Raw genomic sequence first — 20,524 nt, forward strand, 5'->3', positions numbered from 1 at the left:
GAATTTACAGATTTCATATTAGAAAACTAAGGATCATACAGGCCTGTTAGTCTGTAAATTCTGAGTTCTTGCCCTGTGTGCTATATTATTTCTCAGTCTAAAGGAGGAAGGACTGAGATGATAAAAGGATGAAGTAAATCTGAAACAAATCTAAGAGAGACACACATCACTTAGTGTGATTCCCAACATAAGTTCATACACAGTATGTTTCCTTGCCATAACTAGACAGCAGTTACAGCACTTGCTGGAGCTTCAAGCTTCAAGGTTTGTTGTGCCAGAAAACAGTGCTAGAGAAAGGATTAAGCAAGAGAGTTATATGGAACATCAAGTTCATATTCTCTATATCCATGTATCTTTGTATTCCACGTATCTAAGAATATGTGATTACCCATCACTGGTTAAATAACACTTAACCAGTCCCTCAATCTAGGAGCCCAACAAAGAACAAAGCATATTTCTGCTAAAACAAGGGTCTCTTCTGGTCATATCTGCTTGTCTAATGGTCCAGTGCTATAAACTATACCACTGACTCCTCCCAAGTATGCTTGAATTCCAAGCACTTTTGATATTTAATAACAAAGGAGCCAGTGGCCTAGTGAATTACACCCTCATCTGACTATGGGACAGAGAAATATAAAGAATTAAATTCTATTGGACTAAGTTAAAGAGAATAAATAAATCTTCCTGTGTACACTGTGAAACAATTCTTTATTATGAAAAGCTGGAGAATATGTACCTGAATTCATTTAGGGCATCAACTATTCGATTATATGCCAAACTCCTCTGACTGGCATCAGCTGATCTCCGGCTCATTTTCATAGCCTTGAAAGCAATCAAATAGTTAATTCTTATAATGATCATGGGCAAAATATGGGGGAAAAAGTAAAAGACAAAGTCATATATTTCCACAACATTCTACCCACCCTTCTTATATAGACAGATATAAAGAAGGCATATGTATTTATAGTGTCTTTTTTTGGCACCTTTGGTCATTAGTGAGCATAACACAATTAAAAAATTTCAAATGTTAAGCCTCTTACCGTAACTGTCAAACCACAGAATGTCAACACACAAAGAAACTGATGTTGACAGTGTCTGGGTTACACAAAACTTGTTTTTTCCCCAAACAGAACAACATTAAATGACAACTCAATAGCAGTTTCTGGTCTTTGCTAATATTTCACAGATAAAGGTTCTGTTAAGTAAATTCTTTTTTAAAATCTAAAACATAAAGATTCTATTAAAAGATATCTTAAGTTATTGATAACATTTGCTTTATTAAAAGAAAAGATCTAGCCAAGGTTGAGAAACCCTGCTTTAGGTAGGAAAAAAGGGGATCAGGATTAGGATATGGATATCAGAAAAAATCTTGTAATTTTTAAAATTTTTCAAAGAAAATGTAATTGTGCATCACTTATGTAATATCAAATGGATTTTTAAAATGTTTAAACATGTATTTAAGAGAAGGTTAGGCTACCAGAATCAAGCTCATGTACACCCAAAAGTTTCACACGGTAAAAGTGACACTTCATATTTTTATAAACCACTGAAACAGACCTTCAATTTATAAAGAAGTAAAATTCTTTAGCTACAGTCAAGCACTATTTTTCCTTAATTTTACCAATAAAATTTCTAAGTTACATTATAGGTCTCAAAAAGCAGCAGACTTCAAAAAAATTCCCACAGCACTCAGAAACAAAACCCATAGCTTTTCATTAAAAAAAAAAATCGTTTGAAAACTGACCCTAGAAGACAACTTATTTAGATGGTTCAGTGTTTACTATATTCAATGATTAACAACTGTAGAACGTTTTAAATTAAATTCTATTCATTTACATATAAGTATTTACTCAGCTTTAATAAGAAATGAGATGTTAAACCTGAACAAATCTCTACCACACAACTTTAAGTACTGCAATGTGTACTTCAGGTTGTAAAATGAACAAAGCATTAAAACATTAAAAAATTAAATCTTTAATGAGTTCTGTAGTGTCCAAATATTTTAAGTTTTATACAAAGTTTAAACACTTCTTCCAGTAACTGAAATGACAGTTCAGCCACAGCTAAATATTACATGTACTGACTTTGGCAACAGCAAACCACAAAAAAGCAGCAAACTGAAAATGTCACCAGTGTTAAACTTCCGAAAAAGTAAGAGAAAACGGACTTTACTCATCTGCTCATTAAAAAAGTATTGGCTATGGATCTACTTGTCTTTGGATAGATTTAACGTGAATAACTAATACAGTGTCTTTTCTACAGGCAAAGGATCCTTAGGTATTAATGAGTTACTAAATGAAATTAGTCCCATTCTAATTGGTCTTGCATCTCTAGTCTCTTTTACTATTCTCTTTTAAACACACTGCCAAATTAAGCTTCCTAAAGCACAATTTGGATATAGTCTAACAAATAAAGTCAAAACTTCTGGCAAGCATTTTAAACTTTTGGGACGTTTTCCCCATTAACTCTGTTAGCCATACCACCCACTACTCCTCTTTGTATCTTTTCCCTTTTGCATACTTTCAGAGGGATTAAAAGATTAGGAACTTTATTTATACCCACTGACTCATTAGTTCAATTTCTAGGAATCTCTTATAAAATATCTTTTGGAAAATTCACCAAGATGTTATACGTAGAATAGCTATAACTGTGAAAAAGCAGAAATGGCCTAACAGAAAGATAATTTAAATGAAGGAAAGCCACTGAAATATATTTAAGAACCTTTTATTAATGGGAAATGTATATGTTACAAATGAATTTTTCAAAATAGACACAGTAATTAAAACAGCATGGACAGAGCACAATCCCCATCAAGTAAAAATACAATATGCAGAGAAAAGGCCTAAGACTTTCAGCAAAATATTAATGTTAATATGTTATTTTGGGGGTGGCAAGAAAAATAACAATTTTTCTTGTTATTCTGCCATATTCAATTTTCAAAGCTTTATATTTAAAAAATCCTATGCATCCTTTAATATGCAATCCAAATGAAACATCGTCCCATAAGAAATCATTTTTCTTTCCTACAAACTCCTAAAAAAACTTTTTTTTTCTTTTTGGTTATCTTTAAGTTCTATCAAATTCACAATTTTCTTAACTTACATCTGTTTATTGCATGCACTATCAGCAGCATCTGACACAACTGATCACTCCTACTTTTTTAAAACATCTTCACCTGGCTTCACTCCAAAAAGTACTCTCCTTCCAGCTGAATGACTAATCCTCAGTTTCCTCTGCTGGTTCTCAATTCCTCAAATTTTATCTGCTGAAATGCTTCACAAATCAGGCCTAGGATCTCCTCTCTTTTCTCTGTTTCTTTCTTTAAAATACCACCTACACACTGGTGATTCTCCAGCCTGGACCCTAAATTCTAGACTCACAACTTGGATGTCCAGGAAGTATCTCAAACAAACTCCTGATCCTCCCCCACCAAACTGGTTTCATCTCTAGTTTTCCTGTTTTAGTACTGGCAATTCCATCCTTCTTACCGCTCAAATGAAAAATCCCCAGTCAACCTCTACTGTTCTTTCTCTTACCCCCAATTTAGTCTATCAGCTAACCTCGTTAGCACTATTTCCACAATATAACCAGAATCCAACCACTTCTCACCAGTTCCACCATGGAAGTTGTTTAAGTCCCCACCATCTCTCACCTAAATTATTTCAACAGCTTCCAAACTGCCCCCAGAGCATCCACCTTTGCCCTTAGAAATGCATTCTCCAGAAGAAGTAAGAGTGATTCTCATAAATTATGTCATTCCTCTACTCAAACCCCTCAAAAGTTTCCCATCTTTGTTAAGAGTAAAATGCTAATGCTCTTAGAATAATAGCCTATAAAGTCCTACATGATCTGGTTCTACTTCTAACCCAGCCACTGCGGGCTCCTTACTGTTTCTCAAACATCAGGTGTACTCCTTTGCCTTTGCCTGGAACATTCTTCTCTCAGATGGTTATAGCTAACTTCCTCTGTATCTCTGGACCATATGTCATTTTCTCAGGAGTTTTCCTGACTATCCTGTAAAAAATTAGCAATCTCTTCACCCAGCTTTCTTTAAAAACCTTTCTGTTTTATTTCTCTCCTTAGCACTTAATACCATCTAGTTGCTAGAATAGTGCCTACCTAGATCACTTTGTTGGATACATGCACAGGGCTGTTAATTTTTTTGCCAAATGAATAAACAGTGCTTAAGAGAGTGAGAGTCAAAGGAAAATAAAAAATATAAACAAACCATAAACATGACTATGCTTACCTGTTCTATTGCACTCTTTAATTTGTTCATGTGGCTTTCAAACAGAGGAAAATGTGAAAAAAAGAATTCATTAAATTTATTACTTTCATCTTCATCTTTGGATAATGAAAAGATCACCCCAATTGCAATCTTCTTTTTCCTCACAATTCCTGGGTTAGGGCCACAGCTTTCATCTGACAGATTAAAGCTTTCTTCTATAGACCTTAAAAATAAATGTTTTTTTAATTTTAAAACTATATTAAAAAATATAAATATACAAAAATAATTAAACTCACAATTTAATCTCCTTGCTAATTAAATGTAGGCAAGATAAAGGTCTTCTAAGTAAATCTAAAAATTCATATCAATTGTTATTTCTTTCAGAAATATGCTGGCTATTACTTTATGTTCATTTTTCTTTTCTTTTTTTTTTGCTTTTTAGGGCCTCACCTAAGGCATATAAAAGGTGACAGGCTAGGGTTGAAACAGAGCTGCAGGTGCCAGCCACAGCCACAGCCACAGCAACGCGGGATCTGAGCTGTGTCTGCGACCTACACCACAGGTCATGGCAATGTGGGATCCTTAACGCACTGAATGAGGCCAGGATTGATTCTGCATCCTCATGGATACTAGTTGGGTTTGTTACCCCTGAGCCACAACGGGAACACAACACAATGCTCACATTTTTGTAAGAAATTTTAATAGAGAATCAGACTGGCAACATTTTTCCTAAATAAGAAGTCACTGAAAAAGTAGATAATCCCAATACATAACTAATCTAAAAACCTGAATTTTAAGGTTTATAGATAAGTCTGATACAATTTTCTTCACTGTTCTAGAATCTACTTATCTCTTCTTTTGACTCCATGAATACAATCAAAGATTAAAGAATAAAGGGAGTGAGTAAAAAAGAAACAAGAAGCTTCATCATCTTTAGTTGTGCTTAACACATACTTTAAAAAAGAGAACTTTCAAGAACGAATTAAACTGCCAAAACAAAAACATGAAAAACTGAAATTCAAAACATGTAGTTCATGGATCAAAGATCAAAAGAGGAGTCAAAACTATAAAACCCTTAGAAGAAAACATAGGGTAGACAGAAATACAGATCAGTGGAACAGGATAGGAAGCCCAGAATTCAACCCTCGCACCTACAGCCAACTAATCTATGACAAAGGAGGCAAGAATATACAACGTAGAAAAGACAGCCTGTTCAATAAGTGGTACTGGGAAAACTGGACAGCCACATGGAAAAGAATAAAATTACTCACTAACACCATACACAAAAATAAACTCAAAATGGATTAAAGACCTAAATGTAAGTCCAGACACAATAAAACTCTTAGAGGAAATCATAGGCCAAACACTCTCCGACATAAATGACAGCAACATCTTCTCAGATCCACCTATCAGAGTATTGACAATAAAAACAAAAATAAACAAATGGGACCTAATTAAACTTCAAAGTTTCTGCACAGCAAAGGAAAACCTAAACAAAACGAAAAGACAACCCACAGAATGGCAGAACATATTTGCAAACGAATCAACTGACAAGGGATTAATCTCCAACATTTATAAACACCTCCTACCACTCCAAACCAAAAAAAACAAACAACCCCATCCAAAAATGGGCAGAAGATCTAAACAGACAATTCTCCAAAGAAGACATACACATGGCCAAAAAACACAAGAAAAGATGTTCAACATCACTCATTATTGGAGAAATGAAAATCAAAACCACTCTGAGGTACCAGCCAGAATGGCCACCATCAAAAAGTCTACCAACAATAAGTGCTGGAGAGAGTGTGGAGAAAAAGGAACCCTAGTACACTGTTGGTGGGGTTGTAAATTGGTGCAACCACTGTGGAAAGCAGTATGGAGAGTCCTCAGAAAATTAAAAATAGAACTACCATTTGATCCAGCAATCCCACTCCTGGGCATCTATCCAGAGAAAACCAAAAGACACACGTACTTCAATGTTCACTGCAGCTATGTACAAAAGTCAAGACATGGAAACAACCTAAATGTCCATCGACAGAGGGGATCAAGAAGATGTGGTATATACACATGATGGAATATTACTCAGTCATTAAAAGGAAAGAAATAACAGTATCTGCACCAACATGGATGGACCTAGAAATTATCATGCTGAGTGAAGTCAGTCATACAATGAGACACCAACGTCAAATGCTTTCACTGACATGTGGAATCTGAAAAAAGGACAGACGGAACTTCTTTGCAGAACAGATACTGACTCACAGGCTTTGAAAAACTTATGGTTTCCAAAGGAGATAGTTTGGGAGGTGGGGGGATGCACTGGGGTTGTGGATGGAAATCATATAAAACTGGATTGTGATGATCACTGTACAACTATAAATGCAATAAACTCATTGAGTAATTAAAAAAAAAAAGAAAAAAAAAAGAAAGAAAACATAGGGTAAACTTCATGACACTGGATTTGGCAATGACTTCTTGGATATGACACCAAAAGTACAGACCAAAAGAAAAAAAAACAGATAAACTAGGCTACATTAAGAATTTTAAAATTCTGACATCCAGAAATATATAAAGAACTCCTACAATTCCACAACAAAAAAACAAACTACCTGATTAAAAAAATGGGCAAAACACTTGGACATTTCTCCAAAGAAGATATATGTACGGCTAAAAGGCACATGAAAATATGCTCAACATCAATAGCCTTTAGGAAAATGCAAATCAAAACCAAAAAAAGATAACACCCATAAGGATGGTTATTAAAAAAACAAATCAGGGGAGTTCTCTGGTGGCTCAGTGGTTAAGGATCTGACACTGTAACTACTGTGGCACGGGTCACTACTGCTGTGATGCAGGTTTGATCCCTTACCTAGGAACTTTTGTGTGCTGTGCAGCCCCCCTCCAAAAAAAAATCAGAAAATAACTATTCATGAGGATGTGGACAAATTAGAACTTATGTCCATTTCTGGTGGGAAATGTTAAGTAAAATGATGCAGCTACTGTGGAGAATAGTATGGCAGTTCCTCAAAAACTTCAACACAGAATTATGGTACGATCCAGAAATTCCATTTCCGGGCATATACTCAAAAGAACTAAAGGTAAGGATCCATGTTCATATCAGCATTATTCACAATAGCCAAAAAGTGGAAGGAAGCTAAACGTCCATGGACAGATGAATAAACAAAACATGGTACGTATAGACAATGGATGTTACTCATTAAAAAAAAAGAGAGAGAGAGAAGTTCCCACTGTGGCATAAAAGGATCACAGTGTCTCTGGAGTACTAGAATGCAGATTCAATCCCCGGCCTGGCGCAGTGGGCTGAGGATCCAGCGCTGTCCCTGTTGCAGTGTGGGTCACAGCTGTGACTTGGATCTGATCCTTGGCCTAGGAACTCTATATGCCATGGGGAGGCCAAAGGAAAAATAAAAAAGAAATTCTGATACATGCTACAACATGGATGAACCTTGAAATAGAATAGTAGTAGCCAGGGGCTAATGGAAGGGAGGAAAGGGAAACTATTGTTTAACCTGGATAGAGGTTCAGTTTGGGAGATGAAAAAGTTCTGGTATGAATGACTATGGCTACACAACAATGTGAAGGTACTTACTGCCACTGAACTGTAGAATTGATGATGGTTAAAATGGTAAATTGTATGTTACGCATAGCTTAACACAATTTTTAAAAAACTTAATACATTTTAAAAGTTTCCTATACCAGACTTAAAAAACACAAAATAGAAGTTCAAGCTCTTAATATACAAAAATGTGTTTAAGGAACTATTAAATCTTGGGGTAAATTAAAACTTCCAACTTACCATCTAGGAAATACCCCATTCTCCAAACTTGTTGTTTGGCTACGTCGCCAGCGTCGCTGGTAGCTGCTGGCACAACTTCGGGTAAGTGAGGAGTTTGGAGAAGGAAATGGTGTAATAAGCAAACTGCTGAGAGATGCTGTCAAGTCAGAATAAGTATAATGTATAAATTAATAATAAGTGAACACAAAGACAAATTTCTTCATAACAAGTTTAAGAGTAGTAACTCAAATTTTCCATTTTGCTTTATGAGGCTTTAAAATATCCATTAAAAAAAAATACATCATTGCTGGAACAAGGTCCCAGAAAAAAACCACATACTAAAAATGTGCTGGTGGAGTTCCATGGTGGCACTCCAGTGAGTTAAGGATCCAGTATTGTCACTGCTTAGTCTTGGGTCACTGCTGTGGCACAGGTTCTATCCCTGGCCTTGGAACTTCCACATGCCACCAGTACAGCCAAAACCTCCCCCCAAAACCCAAAAACTAAAAAAGAAAAAAAATAGCTGGGAAGAAAACCCTGACGCAATTCCCTTCTGACATTTTTACCCTCCCAACCCAACCTCCAGAAGAAAATGCAACTCTGAAATAAAGCATTATCCTTTTGGCCATAACACTGTCTTCTCCTAACTTAGGTGAACCCTTAGTCCTTAAATGAAAGGAAATACGCTGCAATTCAATTTTATTTTATTTTTGTTTTTTGGTCTTTCTCTAGGGCCGCACCTGAGGCATACAGATGTTTCCAGGCTAGGGGTCAAATCAGAGCCACAGCAACTTGGGATCCAAGCCATGTCTTGGACCTACGCCACAGCTCACAGCAACACCTCACCCCCCAACCCACTGATCGAGGCCAGGGATTGAATCCGCAACCTCATGGGTTCCCTGTCGCATTCGTTAACCACTGAGCCACGAGGGGAACTCCTGCAATTAAATTTTAATGCAGCAGTTGGATTTAAGGGGAAAAAAAGCTATATTTGAAAATAAGTATTTGAATGCCATTTAAAGATGTCATTCAGAGGGACTCCTGGGTCATTTGTGCATAGGCACTCACCTCTGAATGCTTGGACACTTTTAAATAAGAGTCATGACTATACCTACCCAGCTCCAAAAAAGAGCAAATCCTACAGATGCTCTGTGGAACATTCAAAGGGGTGACAGACACACCCCAATAGTGACTATAATGCTGCAATTCCCTAATTATGGAAATTATTCTCTTCCCAAAACCCTTCTGTGTAATCCAAAAGCTCTGTTTCCTGTGTGGGGTATCAAAAGTTACAATCCTTTATTTTTCATTGGGCTAGGGATCCTCTCCTTCTCCCCACTTAGAGAGAAAATGACATCAAGGACTTGCTTTTGTTTGGAAGTATTTTAGATTCCCATTTTCATCATTAAAAACACATACTGAAAATTTGTAAAGTAATCAAAAGGGGATTGTTACAGTCTATAAAAAGATACATGCTAGACGATATATTTTTTTGGACACCAGGACTGAAAACTAAGAAATTATCATTATGAAAATACGTTTAATTGAATTCTCTCTGACAAATTCAATGATAAAAGGACAGCTTTATGTGCCAGGCAAACATCTGGACCAGCAATGAACTGATTCTAGACTACTTTCTTGAAAAGACTACATTTTGCCAATTAGTATTATAAAACTCTGTAGCCTAAGATTAGGTATGTATAATTTACTTGGGGTAAGGCTTCTGAGAAAAATCAAATGCTACTCTAAACTTGGAAAAGCTTTGTTTAACTAAATTCTGGTATTAAAAATAACCCAATCAGAAAAAAGAAGAAAATACACAGTTAACTTAAACAGCATATATGAATTCAATGGCTTAAAGAAGCCTTATAAATCAATCAAGCCAGGGCCTGCAGTTTACAGACAAAGAAAATGAAGTACAGAATCATTAATTTATCATTTCTGAAAATCCTGGATAAAATAATGAGAACTAAATTTCTGCCACAGAAGAGACTGTATGGATGCAAAGGGTATTAAGAGAAATATACTCTAGTTCTCAGGAACAAAACCAACAAACTCAATTAGAAAAGAAGGGTGAGAGTATCTAAAAAATGCAGACTTTTCATATTAGTGGGTTCTTAACTCTAATCATCCATTAGAATCAGATGTTGAGTTTTTCATTTTTTGCTCCTCAAACATAGATGCCTAAGCCTTTCTCAAGGGTAAATCAAGCATCTTCAAGGGTAAAGTCCAGGTATCCAAAAATTTTTCTGGAAATTTCTCATGCATACTTAAGGATTACAATATATATAAATTTGGAGTTCCCATTTATAGTCAAAACTGACTCGTAAACAATTTAGATAGCAGAGCTATGCAATGTGACAACATATAAAGACAATCACAGTAGATGAAGATTCTCATACCTATAAATAATTCAAATTTAAGATTACTCTATCCTTCTCTTACACTGATCTTGGAGCCTGAACACTTTTCCTTCTAACTGAAAGGCTGTTCCTCCACCCCCTTGCCTGGGGGAACTCCTATTTATTGCTTAAGACACAATTAAAGTATCAACGCTCTGTAAAGCATTATTGACACCCTGCTCCTTGCCCAGGCTAAGTTAGGTGTCCTTTTTTCCAAACCTCTTTGCACAGGCCTATCACAGAACACATCTCACAGTGAACCATGACACATGATTTTCCTGGCTATTCTCTCAGTAGAATCTGTGCCCTTTAAGGATAGAATCTGGGCTTTTAATTTTTTTAATCCTCAATGTGATTCAATAAAACCCTGTTAGATGAATTCTGGAAGAGTACATATTTCAAAGAAATATATATAACACTGGTTCAGAATGCCTAAGCTTTCCTGGGCAAGAGGAAGCCTGACACCTTTAAACCCTAGCTAAGATTTAAATGTGTTTTTTTTCACTATGCTAGCAAAGCAGTCTGTTGAGCAATACTATTTTTCTTATATTCGCTAAGCCTAAGCCAGTGTGGCTTCATCCAGGCCATGGTCCACCAGGCACATGTAATATTAAACATGAAAAATTTTAAATCTAAAGTATTTATCTCTGTGCTGTTTCTACAATTCTCTTTTATGGTTAATATCAATACTAATAAACTGTGCACATAAAACTGGATGAGAAAGGCAAAGATAAAAAAGAAAACCAATGTCAGCTAATAATGATCTCATCAAAGACTGAGTTAATACATGAAACTATCATTACCAGAGCGTGCTATGCCACTGTCTCTGTCCTCATTCAGCTCTCTTCCAGGCATGTCCATTGGGTTGCTGTGAACTGTGAATCAAGACAAAACTGTGACTTATAAAATACAGTGCTATCAGGTAGATGTTCCTTTTAAATGGCAAACTAAATCATGCTCATCTCATTGCATTCCTTTATTTTTTTCAATTGCATGGCACAAACCCAACACCAAGAGCTATTATTCAGTTGAACAAGCTTTGACTTCTACCTGAAGGTTTTAAATATAATATGAAAATACTCTAGGTTATAATACCTAATGAAGCAGGGGTAACTACAATAAGTATTGTATAAGCATGTTCCATGATATAGGAAGATATTCATAACATCCTACTAAATGAAAAAAAAAAAACAAAACGAAACTACTGACCAATGGAATGATGGTTGCCAGGGCTAAGTGACCAATATGTGACGGTTATATATTATTGAGCGTATATAAATGTAGTTTAAAATTTCTCTGTAATACAAATTTTAAGAAAACTTTGAACAGTATGATTCCAATTTTGCCTTGAAAAACAAAATAAAACAAGGAGATTATTTCTGGCTGACAAGATGGCTAACATACATATTTTGTCTATTTTTCATATTTTCCAAATTTTCTATAATACATATGAATTGTCTGTATCTTATATTTATAAGGAAAAGAAATATTAATTAGAAACAACTGCCTGGATGCAGAAGCATGAACAAACTCTACAATCATTTATTTAATGATATAAATAAACATACTCCTATATGCCTTTTATAGAATATAAAATGGTGCTTGTTCATCTAAATCTTAGCTCCAAGAGAAATCATTCTTATGGAATAGTGTAGATCAGAAATTTAACAATAATAATAAGGAGGCTATTTTCTGCAATTGATGAACTATGATACAAAATCTACTCAGCCATGGAAACAAGATAGTGCCAGCTTAGACATTCAACTGGTTTTGTAAGAAATAATGTTCATACTATATTTCGGCTTAGGATTCTAAAGTTAAAATTACTATTACATAGATAAGAAATGACAAACCGAAATTTCATGAAAATGTCAATTCCACTGATAACTTATTTCTGGAAATTTTAAGAACATATTCAGTAGAAAGATATTAAGTTCACATACTTCTTAAGCGCTGTTCTCTTAACTATAACTTTCCCAACTGCATTTCTCTACTCTCTTGTTTCCACAGCTTAACTATAGATTTAGCCGCTGGGGCACACCAACTAGTCTACCCACACAGCACATGGCAAACCTGCAAAGAAAGAGGCGCTCCTGATCAGGCGGAGCGGACCCTGTTCAGAGAATGCCCGCCTGGGGCTGCAGAACTGTGAAAGACCTACATGGCAAAAACGTAAAATACATATGAAAGAGGCCTGTTAGAGAAGCCACAATGCATCAGGAATAAAAGGCAGGCAAGCTAAGGCAGCACAAAAGCAGACCAACAGACAAGGATGGAAACCTTTAAACTAAGTAAGAACAATTCAAGCTGGCTTCCCATTTTTGGTACAGGATGGTTTCCCTCTGGTCATGGCTTATGTCAAACATAACAATTTCATGCCTATTAACTGATAAGTCCATATATAATAATAAAAATAAGCTTCCACTATACAAGGCAAAAATTATTCTAAATGTTCAATCCTTTCTAATTTCCAACGTTTTTAAAGATTCAGAAAAACACAGTAATGTTATCCATATAATTTGACATTTGCCAAATAAATTTATTTTCTAAAAAGACAGTTTTAAGATTACAGTATTGTGCAACCGTAATAAGAAAACCACCTAAACGCTTAGCTGAAGAAACAGAATACAACATAAAACAAAGAGCAAATAAAGAAAAGGGCTCTACTGACAAATAAGTATGAAATTGGTTTTTCTAAAGTAGTAATGAATTACAAAGTAATGTAAAGAACCAAAGTTCCTAGACCAGGGATCAGCCACCATGGAAGCTGGAAAGCCAATGTAGCTTGCTTGTCAGGGCCAGTCTCCCAGCTGTCCCAGATAAGTTGCTGCCACATCCCTGACTGAGAAAAGATGAGTCTGAAGACCCAGAGAGGATACTATTACAGCCTGGAAGCAAGCACCTGAGTCACTTGTTAGTTATGCTTAGTTAAGATGGCCTAAATAGCTATCTAGGAGGTTTATCTAGGATAGAACAGAGGGCTTTTCTGTTTTAAAACGTGGCAAATTTATTTTCCAAATTGTGAAGAAATAGTTTTCTACTGTAAGAGTTTCTGTAATTATAGTGCATGTAGAGCAATCCTTCCGTGTTTCATTGTTCAGCTCTTTCTTCAATTTTTTCCTAGTTACCTCAAAACTTACCTGCTCTCTTTCAACTCCTTCCCTATCACCTCTTCCTGATTCTCAGTATATGACTCTGTCTCCCACCGTATGCATATGTATATGTGTGCACACACAAAGAATCACTACGGGAACTCTCCTCTTCCTACCATGCTATCGCCAGGCTGAATCAATTCTTACCTATCCCTGTCTTCTTCTTGCCTGAGCACTAAAAAGAGGTAACATTATTCAAGCATTTCTATGTGCAGGGACTTAGTGAAAAATTACCCCCCCCAAATTAATTTTTCTAAGGTTTTTGTCTTTCAAAAATCTTACTTTACCAGTATCACCTCTATCTCTAACCTTATCCTTTTTATAACCTCCTTTTCCATCAACATTTAAATACAGTCAAAACTCTTCTACCTTCTCCTCATACATATATAATCCTATATATAATTGGTTCAGTAGCTCTTAAAGCGTGGTCCAAGAACCCATGAAGGGTCCCTGTAACCCTCTCAGCAGGTCCGTGAAGACATTCCTTTTCTGAATATACATCTATGTGAGAGTTGATTTTCTTAGCACACTTCAACCAAAACAACATATTACAAGAGACTGAATGCAGAAGCAGATATGAGAATCCAGCTGTTTTCTATTAAGCCAGACAATAAAAAGATATGCAAAAATGTAAAACAATGCCACTCTTCTAAGATTTTTTGTCCTGGAAAGTAGTTATTTCAAAACACATGTTTTTTAATATTAACATAAAAAGGGTTATTAATGTTATTTTTAATGAATTACTAAATATTTTAAAAAATACTCTGAATTTTAATTTCTAATACAGTATATACCAATAAACATAACCTACATACACAAAAGCTCTTTATGGTCAATAATTTCTATGTGTGTATGGGGTCCTGAGACCAAAAAGTTTGTGGACCACTGCTTACATCTTGGAAAAAAAGACTAACCTTTGAGTATTTTCTCAACAATGGCTTCTATTCTTCCTACTGAAACTGCTCGCATAGGCCTCCAAAAGCCTTCCTGTTGCTTAATGCACTCCATACTATTTTACATTACCTCATGCCATATTTGATGCTGACGATATTACACCTTGAACTTCTTCCCCTCAGTTATGATAACATGCTCTAAGCAGTCCCCCCCCTCAGCCCCCGCCTTAGTTCCCTTTATGGGCTTCTCCTCCCTATTCCTTCTTTAAGCCAGCATTCCCCAGGGGTCCATCCTCAATAATATTTCCTTTTCATTCATTCTTATGCATTGAATTATCATTTATATGCTAATAATTCTCAAATCTATGGTAGGAATAGCTAATACTCTAAAAAAGAATTGTGTTCTTCCTTTTATAATATAAAGTAGACTGTGGGAAGCAGTTGCTCAGTTAGGGACCAAATTTCCAAATCTCTTTACATATAGAGGTAAAGTTGTATGACTACCAGTGGAATGTGAACAAAAGTTGTATATTGGTTTTAAGTAGCGGTGGGTTCTGAGAGGAAGGTGCCTTCTCCATACTCAAGCCCTTTCCACTGGCTTGGTGTAGCTGAGCATAACGCTGGAGCGTACATGGTGAAAAGGTAGAACTTCAAGAAGGAAGGAGACTGAACCTTAAAAGCACTGCTTTGAAAAAAAAAAATTGCTTATCAATAAGTAATACCCTTTTGGACTTTATATGAGTGATAAAAAAGCTCTACTGCTTTTTAAAATCATCATATGTTCATTACTTTTAATGTTATATAGCAGCTACCACCAAAATACATCTCTCTCTCCAACCAACTATAATGGTTATCTTCACTTGGAGATCCTACCAATACTTCCAATTGAACATGCCTAACCTAAAATCATTTATTGCCAATTTCTTATGTTCCTTCCATGAATGGAACCAATATCCATGCAATTACACAACGAGATACCTAAGTGCTGCCCTTGATTCCTCCTTTCCCCTCACCTCTTCTAATTACCAAGTCCTGTCCAATCAAATTAAGAAAAAGTACAACTTCTATTTTTGTATAAAATACATGCCTGACACTGTAACTAGGCCATAGCAGGTACTTAATAAATGCTTGCTATTTGAATAATCATGAATTTAAAAAATAATAGAATGCTTTACTGTAAAGCAGAAAGAAAAAAATTGTTTTCTACTAATTTATATAACTGATATTTACTTATTAAAATTACAGATAAAATTTTTCACTAAACAGAGAATGCGCAAAATAGTCATACCATTCTAACTGCTGCTAGCTACTCTCTGACACACTACAGTTCTTTATGTACTGGAAATATGGTCAACAGTAATTTAGTTGATCTTTTTAAGATAAAACAAAGGACCAGACATTTTAGAAAGAGTGAAATTTGTTACTTTAACACAGGAATTCCCATTGTGGTTCAGTGGAAATGAACCCAACCAGTATCCATGAGGATGCGGGTTCAATCCCTGGCCCTGCTCAGTGGGTTAAGGATCTGGCTTTGCCATAAGCTGTGGTGTAGGTCACAGATGCAGCTTGCATCCTGTATTGCTGTGGCTGTGGCATAGTCTGTCAGCTGCAGCTTTGACAACCCCTGGCTTGGGAATATCCGTTCCATGGGTGCAGCCCTAAAATTAAAAAAAAAAAAAAGAAAAAAATGTTGAATTTAAATAACAAAACAATATACTAACCAAATTATAAAAAAGTTGTTATTTTAATAAACCTTTTAAGGAACATCAAATTTGATTATTTGTTCATTTGAATTATAGGTCACAAAAATGAGCACCATATGAAAAATGCTTTTTTTTTTTTTGCTTTTTAGCCCCGTACCCACGGCATATGGAGGTTCCCAGGCTAGGGGCTGAACTGAAGCTACAGCCACCGGGCTACGCCACAGCCACAGCAACACCAGATCTGTGCCACATCTGCGACCTACACCACAGCTCTCAGCAACGTTGGATCCCTAACCCACTGAGGGAGGCCAAGGATTGAACCCACACCTCATGTTTCCTAGTCAGATTCATTTCTGCCGCACCCCAACGGGAACTCCCATTTAAAAATACTCTTATGGGAGTTCCCGTGGTGGCGCAGTGGTTAACGAATCCGACTAGGAACCATGAGGTTGAGGGTTCGATCCCTGCCCTTGCTCAGTGGGTTAAAGATCCCGCGTTGCGGTGAGCTGTGGTGTAGGTCGCAGACGCGGCTCGGATCCCGCGTTGCTGTGGCTCTGGCGTAGGCCAGTGGCTACAGCTCCGATTCGACCCCTAGCCTGGGAACCTCCATATGCCGCGAGAGCGGCCCAAGAAATGGCAAAAAAAAAGACAAAAAAAAAAAAAAAAAAAAAAAAAAAAAAATAAAAATACTCTTATGGTTAGAGAAGAGAGAAGGGAAAAAGCATAATACTGTTCTCCCTCAGCTGAAATATTCAGAAGAAAGAGTAAGGGCTTTTTATATTATGAAAGTGATCTTCAAAGACGCATGAAAATTAAAAACAAAAAACAAATTAGATATTTCTTCAGCAGTTTTCTTTTATCAGATACATAATAAATGTATGAACAGGGAATTCTACTCAGTATTCCATAATAACCTATATGGGAAAGAAATCAGAAAATGAAAGCTTGTATGTATAAATGAATCACAATGCTATACACCTGAAATTAACACAACATTGTAAATCAACTATTCTCTAGTAATTTTTAAAATGTAAATCTGAAAAAATATGCATAAAATAATAAACTTTAATCATCAAGAATGAGAAGGAAACTCAATAGAGAATATTATAAAATCACTGTCATACGAAGAAATGACTGAAGAGTTTGCAGGCAAAAAATTCATGAGATATCAGAGAAAGACGTCAACACCTCAAGTAGTAACATTATTTTTTCTGAAAACAAACAAAAAAGTTCAAATATATGAAAATTATATTTTAAAAATAATACAAATTATTACACATGCTTGCAACTTAAACCTCTTTTCCACTTCTACTACTTGAAATTATTTGGTCTTCTAACAGATCCTTATTATTAAGAACATTTTTAAAACTTAAAAAAAATTTTACCTATATTGCCAAGCAGTCCATTAATAACTGTGTTGTTATCAGCCTTTAATGTACTGTTTTCCTGATTGATGAATTCAAGACTATCTTGCAGCCTAAGGGGGAAATGAAAAAAAACAAATTACAAGTTCATTTTATGCACTTAATTGTAATTCTTTGTATAATTCAATAAAAATTTAAGTCAAAACATTCTATTTTTAAGTGTAAAGTTTCTCTATTAGTACTATAAGCCAACTAATCGTTTAAATCAGGGGGTGGTGAACTACAGCTTGAGGGAGAAATTCAGACTACTATCTGCTTTTTTTGTAAATAAAGGTTTTACTGGAATGTAGCCATACTCAAGTGTCAACAGATGAATGGATAAAAATGACGGTATACATAGACAATGGAGTATTATTCAGCCATAGGGGAAAAAAACCCAGAAATCCACCTATCCTGTAACCACAAGGATGAACCTTCAGGGCATTATGCTAAGTGAAATAAGTCAGAGAAAGAAAGATAAATGTATGCTATCACTAATACATAGAAACTAAAGAAGCCAGACTCAGAGAAACAGCAGAGTGATGGTTACCAGGGACTAGGAATGAGAAAAATAGGGGCATAATGGTCAAAGGGTACGAACTCATTTTAAGATTAACAAGTTCTGGAGTTCCCGTCGTGGCGCAGTGGTTAACGAATCCGACTAGGAACCACGAGGTTGTGGGTTCGGTCCCTGCCCTTGCTCAGTGGGTTAACGATCCGGCGTTGCCGTGAGCTGTGGTGTAGGTTGCAGACGCGGCTCGGATCCCGCGTTGCTGTGGCTCTGGCGTAGGCCGGTGGCTATGGCTCCGATTTGACCCCTAGCCTGGGAACCTCCATATGCCCCGGGAGCGGCCCAAGAAATAGCAACAACAACAACAACAACAAAAAAAGACAAAAACAAAAAAAAAAAGATTAACAAGTTCTGGGTATCTAATGTACAACAAGCTAATTATAGGTAATAATACTGCATTATACACTGGAAGGTTGCTAAGACAGTAAATCTTAAAAATTATCACCACAAAAAAACAAATGGTAATTATGTGAAAGGGTGGCAGTGTTAGCTAAAGCTATGGTGGTAATCATTTTGCAATATATAAATGTATCAAATTAACATTTTGTACACTTTAAACTCACACAATGGTGAATGTCAATCATATCTCAATAAAGCGGGGGGAGGGGGCTGTGTGGAACCTGGCCTCCATACACTTCAAATTTAAGAGACAGTAGAAAATCCCAATTTATGCTGCAATCTTGAGAGCAGCCTGTTAGTTTCATCCTTTGCAAATCTTAAATAAATAATTCATTTCTCCCTCCATCTATAACTACTTACGTATTGAGACTTCCACAGATGCTGCTGCCAGTCCGTGCAGTAAAAACTTTGCTGAGCATAAGCTGTGGAGGGGAACTATGAAGAAAAAGAGAGAGACAGAGAGAGATCAAAACCAAATACAAAGGGGAGTTCCTGTCATGCCTCAGCGGTTAGTGAACCAAACTAGTATCCATGAGGATGGGGGTTCGATCCCTGACCTTGCTCAGTGGGTTTTGGTGTTGCCGTGAGCTGTGGTGCAGGCCAGCAGCTACAGCTCCAATTGGACCCCTAGCCTGGGAACCTCCATATGCCACAGGTGCAGCCCTTAAAAAAAAAAAAAAAAAAAAAGACAAAAAGACCAAAAAAAAAAAAAACAAAACCCAAGTACAAAGGAAAAGAATATTTTAAAAAATGTATATTATATACAAATGAATCACTCTGCTTTACAACAGAAATTAGCACGCTGTAAATCAACTACTGTTTATTTTCTATTTATTTTTTTTGTCTTTTTTTTTTTTTTTTTTTTTTTTTTGCCATTTCTTGGGCCTCTCCCACGGCATATGGAGGTTCCCAGGCTAGGGGTTGAATCAAGAGCTGTAGCTGCCGGCCTACGCAAGAGCCACAGCAACGCGGAACACGAGCCGCGTCTGTGACCTACACCACAGCTCACGGCAACACCGGATCCTTAGCCCACTGAGCAAGGACAGGGATCAAACCCGCAACCTCATGGTTCCTAGTTGGATTTGTTAACCACTGAGCCACGACGGGAACTCCTCAACTACAGTTTAATAAAAAAAATTTTAAAAGCTAAACTAAAACACAAGGACCTTTTCAATTTATTACAGATAAAAATTTATAAGTCACAGAGATGTCACAGCATGGTTATAAGGCATGAAGTAGCATTAAATCCATAAAAATTCATAAACTGAGTATCTGACATGCTCAATCTGAGTGAAGACTACATGAAATTCTCCCATCTTTAAGAAACTATATATTTTAAAATGGATTCGTTAAGAAAAATCAGAAAATCCTTACCGGATCTGATGAATTTTTAAGGTGGATCCTTTGTAGCTCATTGCTACTGATCCAAACATCATCTCTCCAAGCATATTGGCATCAGAAGAGCACCGAGAACTCTAAACAATAAGTATAACATTAATAAAACTTTAGAATTTAAAATCAATTTCAAATATTGATTTTTAGTAAAAATTCCTTTGCTGTAGTTATTCTACATAACAGTTATTTTTATTTTCAGGGGAAAAACAGTTTTATTGAGATATAATTCATATATCATACATGTAAAATGTATAATTCAGTCAGTTTTGTATTCTCAGAGTTGTACATTCACATAAATGGAATCATAATATATGATCTTTTGTGACTGGCCTCTTAATAATGTTTTCAAGATTTATCCAGGTGCAGCATGTATCAATACTTCATTCCTTTTTGTTTGCTAAATAATAATCTATTGTATGGGTATACCAGGTTTTACTTAACCATTAAATCAACTGACGAGCACTTGGACTGTCTACTTTTTGGCTCTCATGAATAATGCTATTTACTCTTTTGGGCAACTCAGTCTGTTTTCCAAAGTGGCTGCACAATTTTATAGTCCCAGCAGCAGTGTGTAAGGGTTCCAGG

At 36.1% G+C, this 20,524-nt stretch overlaps 1 protein-coding gene across 8 annotated transcripts in view; it reads right to left on the reverse strand.

The window, feature by feature from the left end:
* Positions 1-20,524, reverse strand: part of FNIP1 (folliculin interacting protein 1) — a 135,909-nt gene that overhangs the window by 40,283 nt on the left and 75,102 nt on the right. For 4 of the 8 annotated variants that reach the window (XR_014838762.1, XM_021085414.2, XM_085014514.1 and 1 more), the window contains 8 exons: positions 19,919-20,019; positions 18,905-18,979; positions 17,557-17,648; positions 12,497-12,580; positions 11,227-11,298; positions 8,043-8,178; positions 4,250-4,451; positions 737-822 (listed from right to left, as the gene is read on the reverse strand). Coding sequence is in view for 6 of the 8 variants with exons in the window: in XM_021085414.2 (XP_020941073.2) it covers positions 737-822; positions 4,250-4,451; positions 8,043-8,178; positions 11,227-11,298; positions 12,497-12,580; positions 17,557-17,648; positions 18,905-18,979; positions 19,919-20,019 (848 nt within the window). In the remaining 2 variants the exon portion in view is untranslated. The remainder of the gene's footprint in view (positions 1-736; positions 823-4,249; positions 4,452-8,042; positions 8,179-11,226; positions 11,299-12,496; positions 12,581-17,556; positions 17,649-18,904; positions 18,980-19,918; positions 20,020-20,524) is intronic. The other 4 variants (XR_014838763.1, XM_021085416.2, XM_085014515.1 and 1 more) reach the window with 1 other exon arrangement.

This window comes from Sus scrofa, chromosome 2, assembly GCF_054392235.1.
Source record: "Sus scrofa isolate SSC_HxYL_T2T_F1_AM1 chromosome 2, Sscrofa_HxYL_maternal_Yorkshire_Landrace_v2.0, whole genome shotgun sequence".
Classification (NCBI taxonomy): domain Eukaryota; kingdom Metazoa; phylum Chordata; class Mammalia; order Artiodactyla; family Suidae; genus Sus; species Sus scrofa.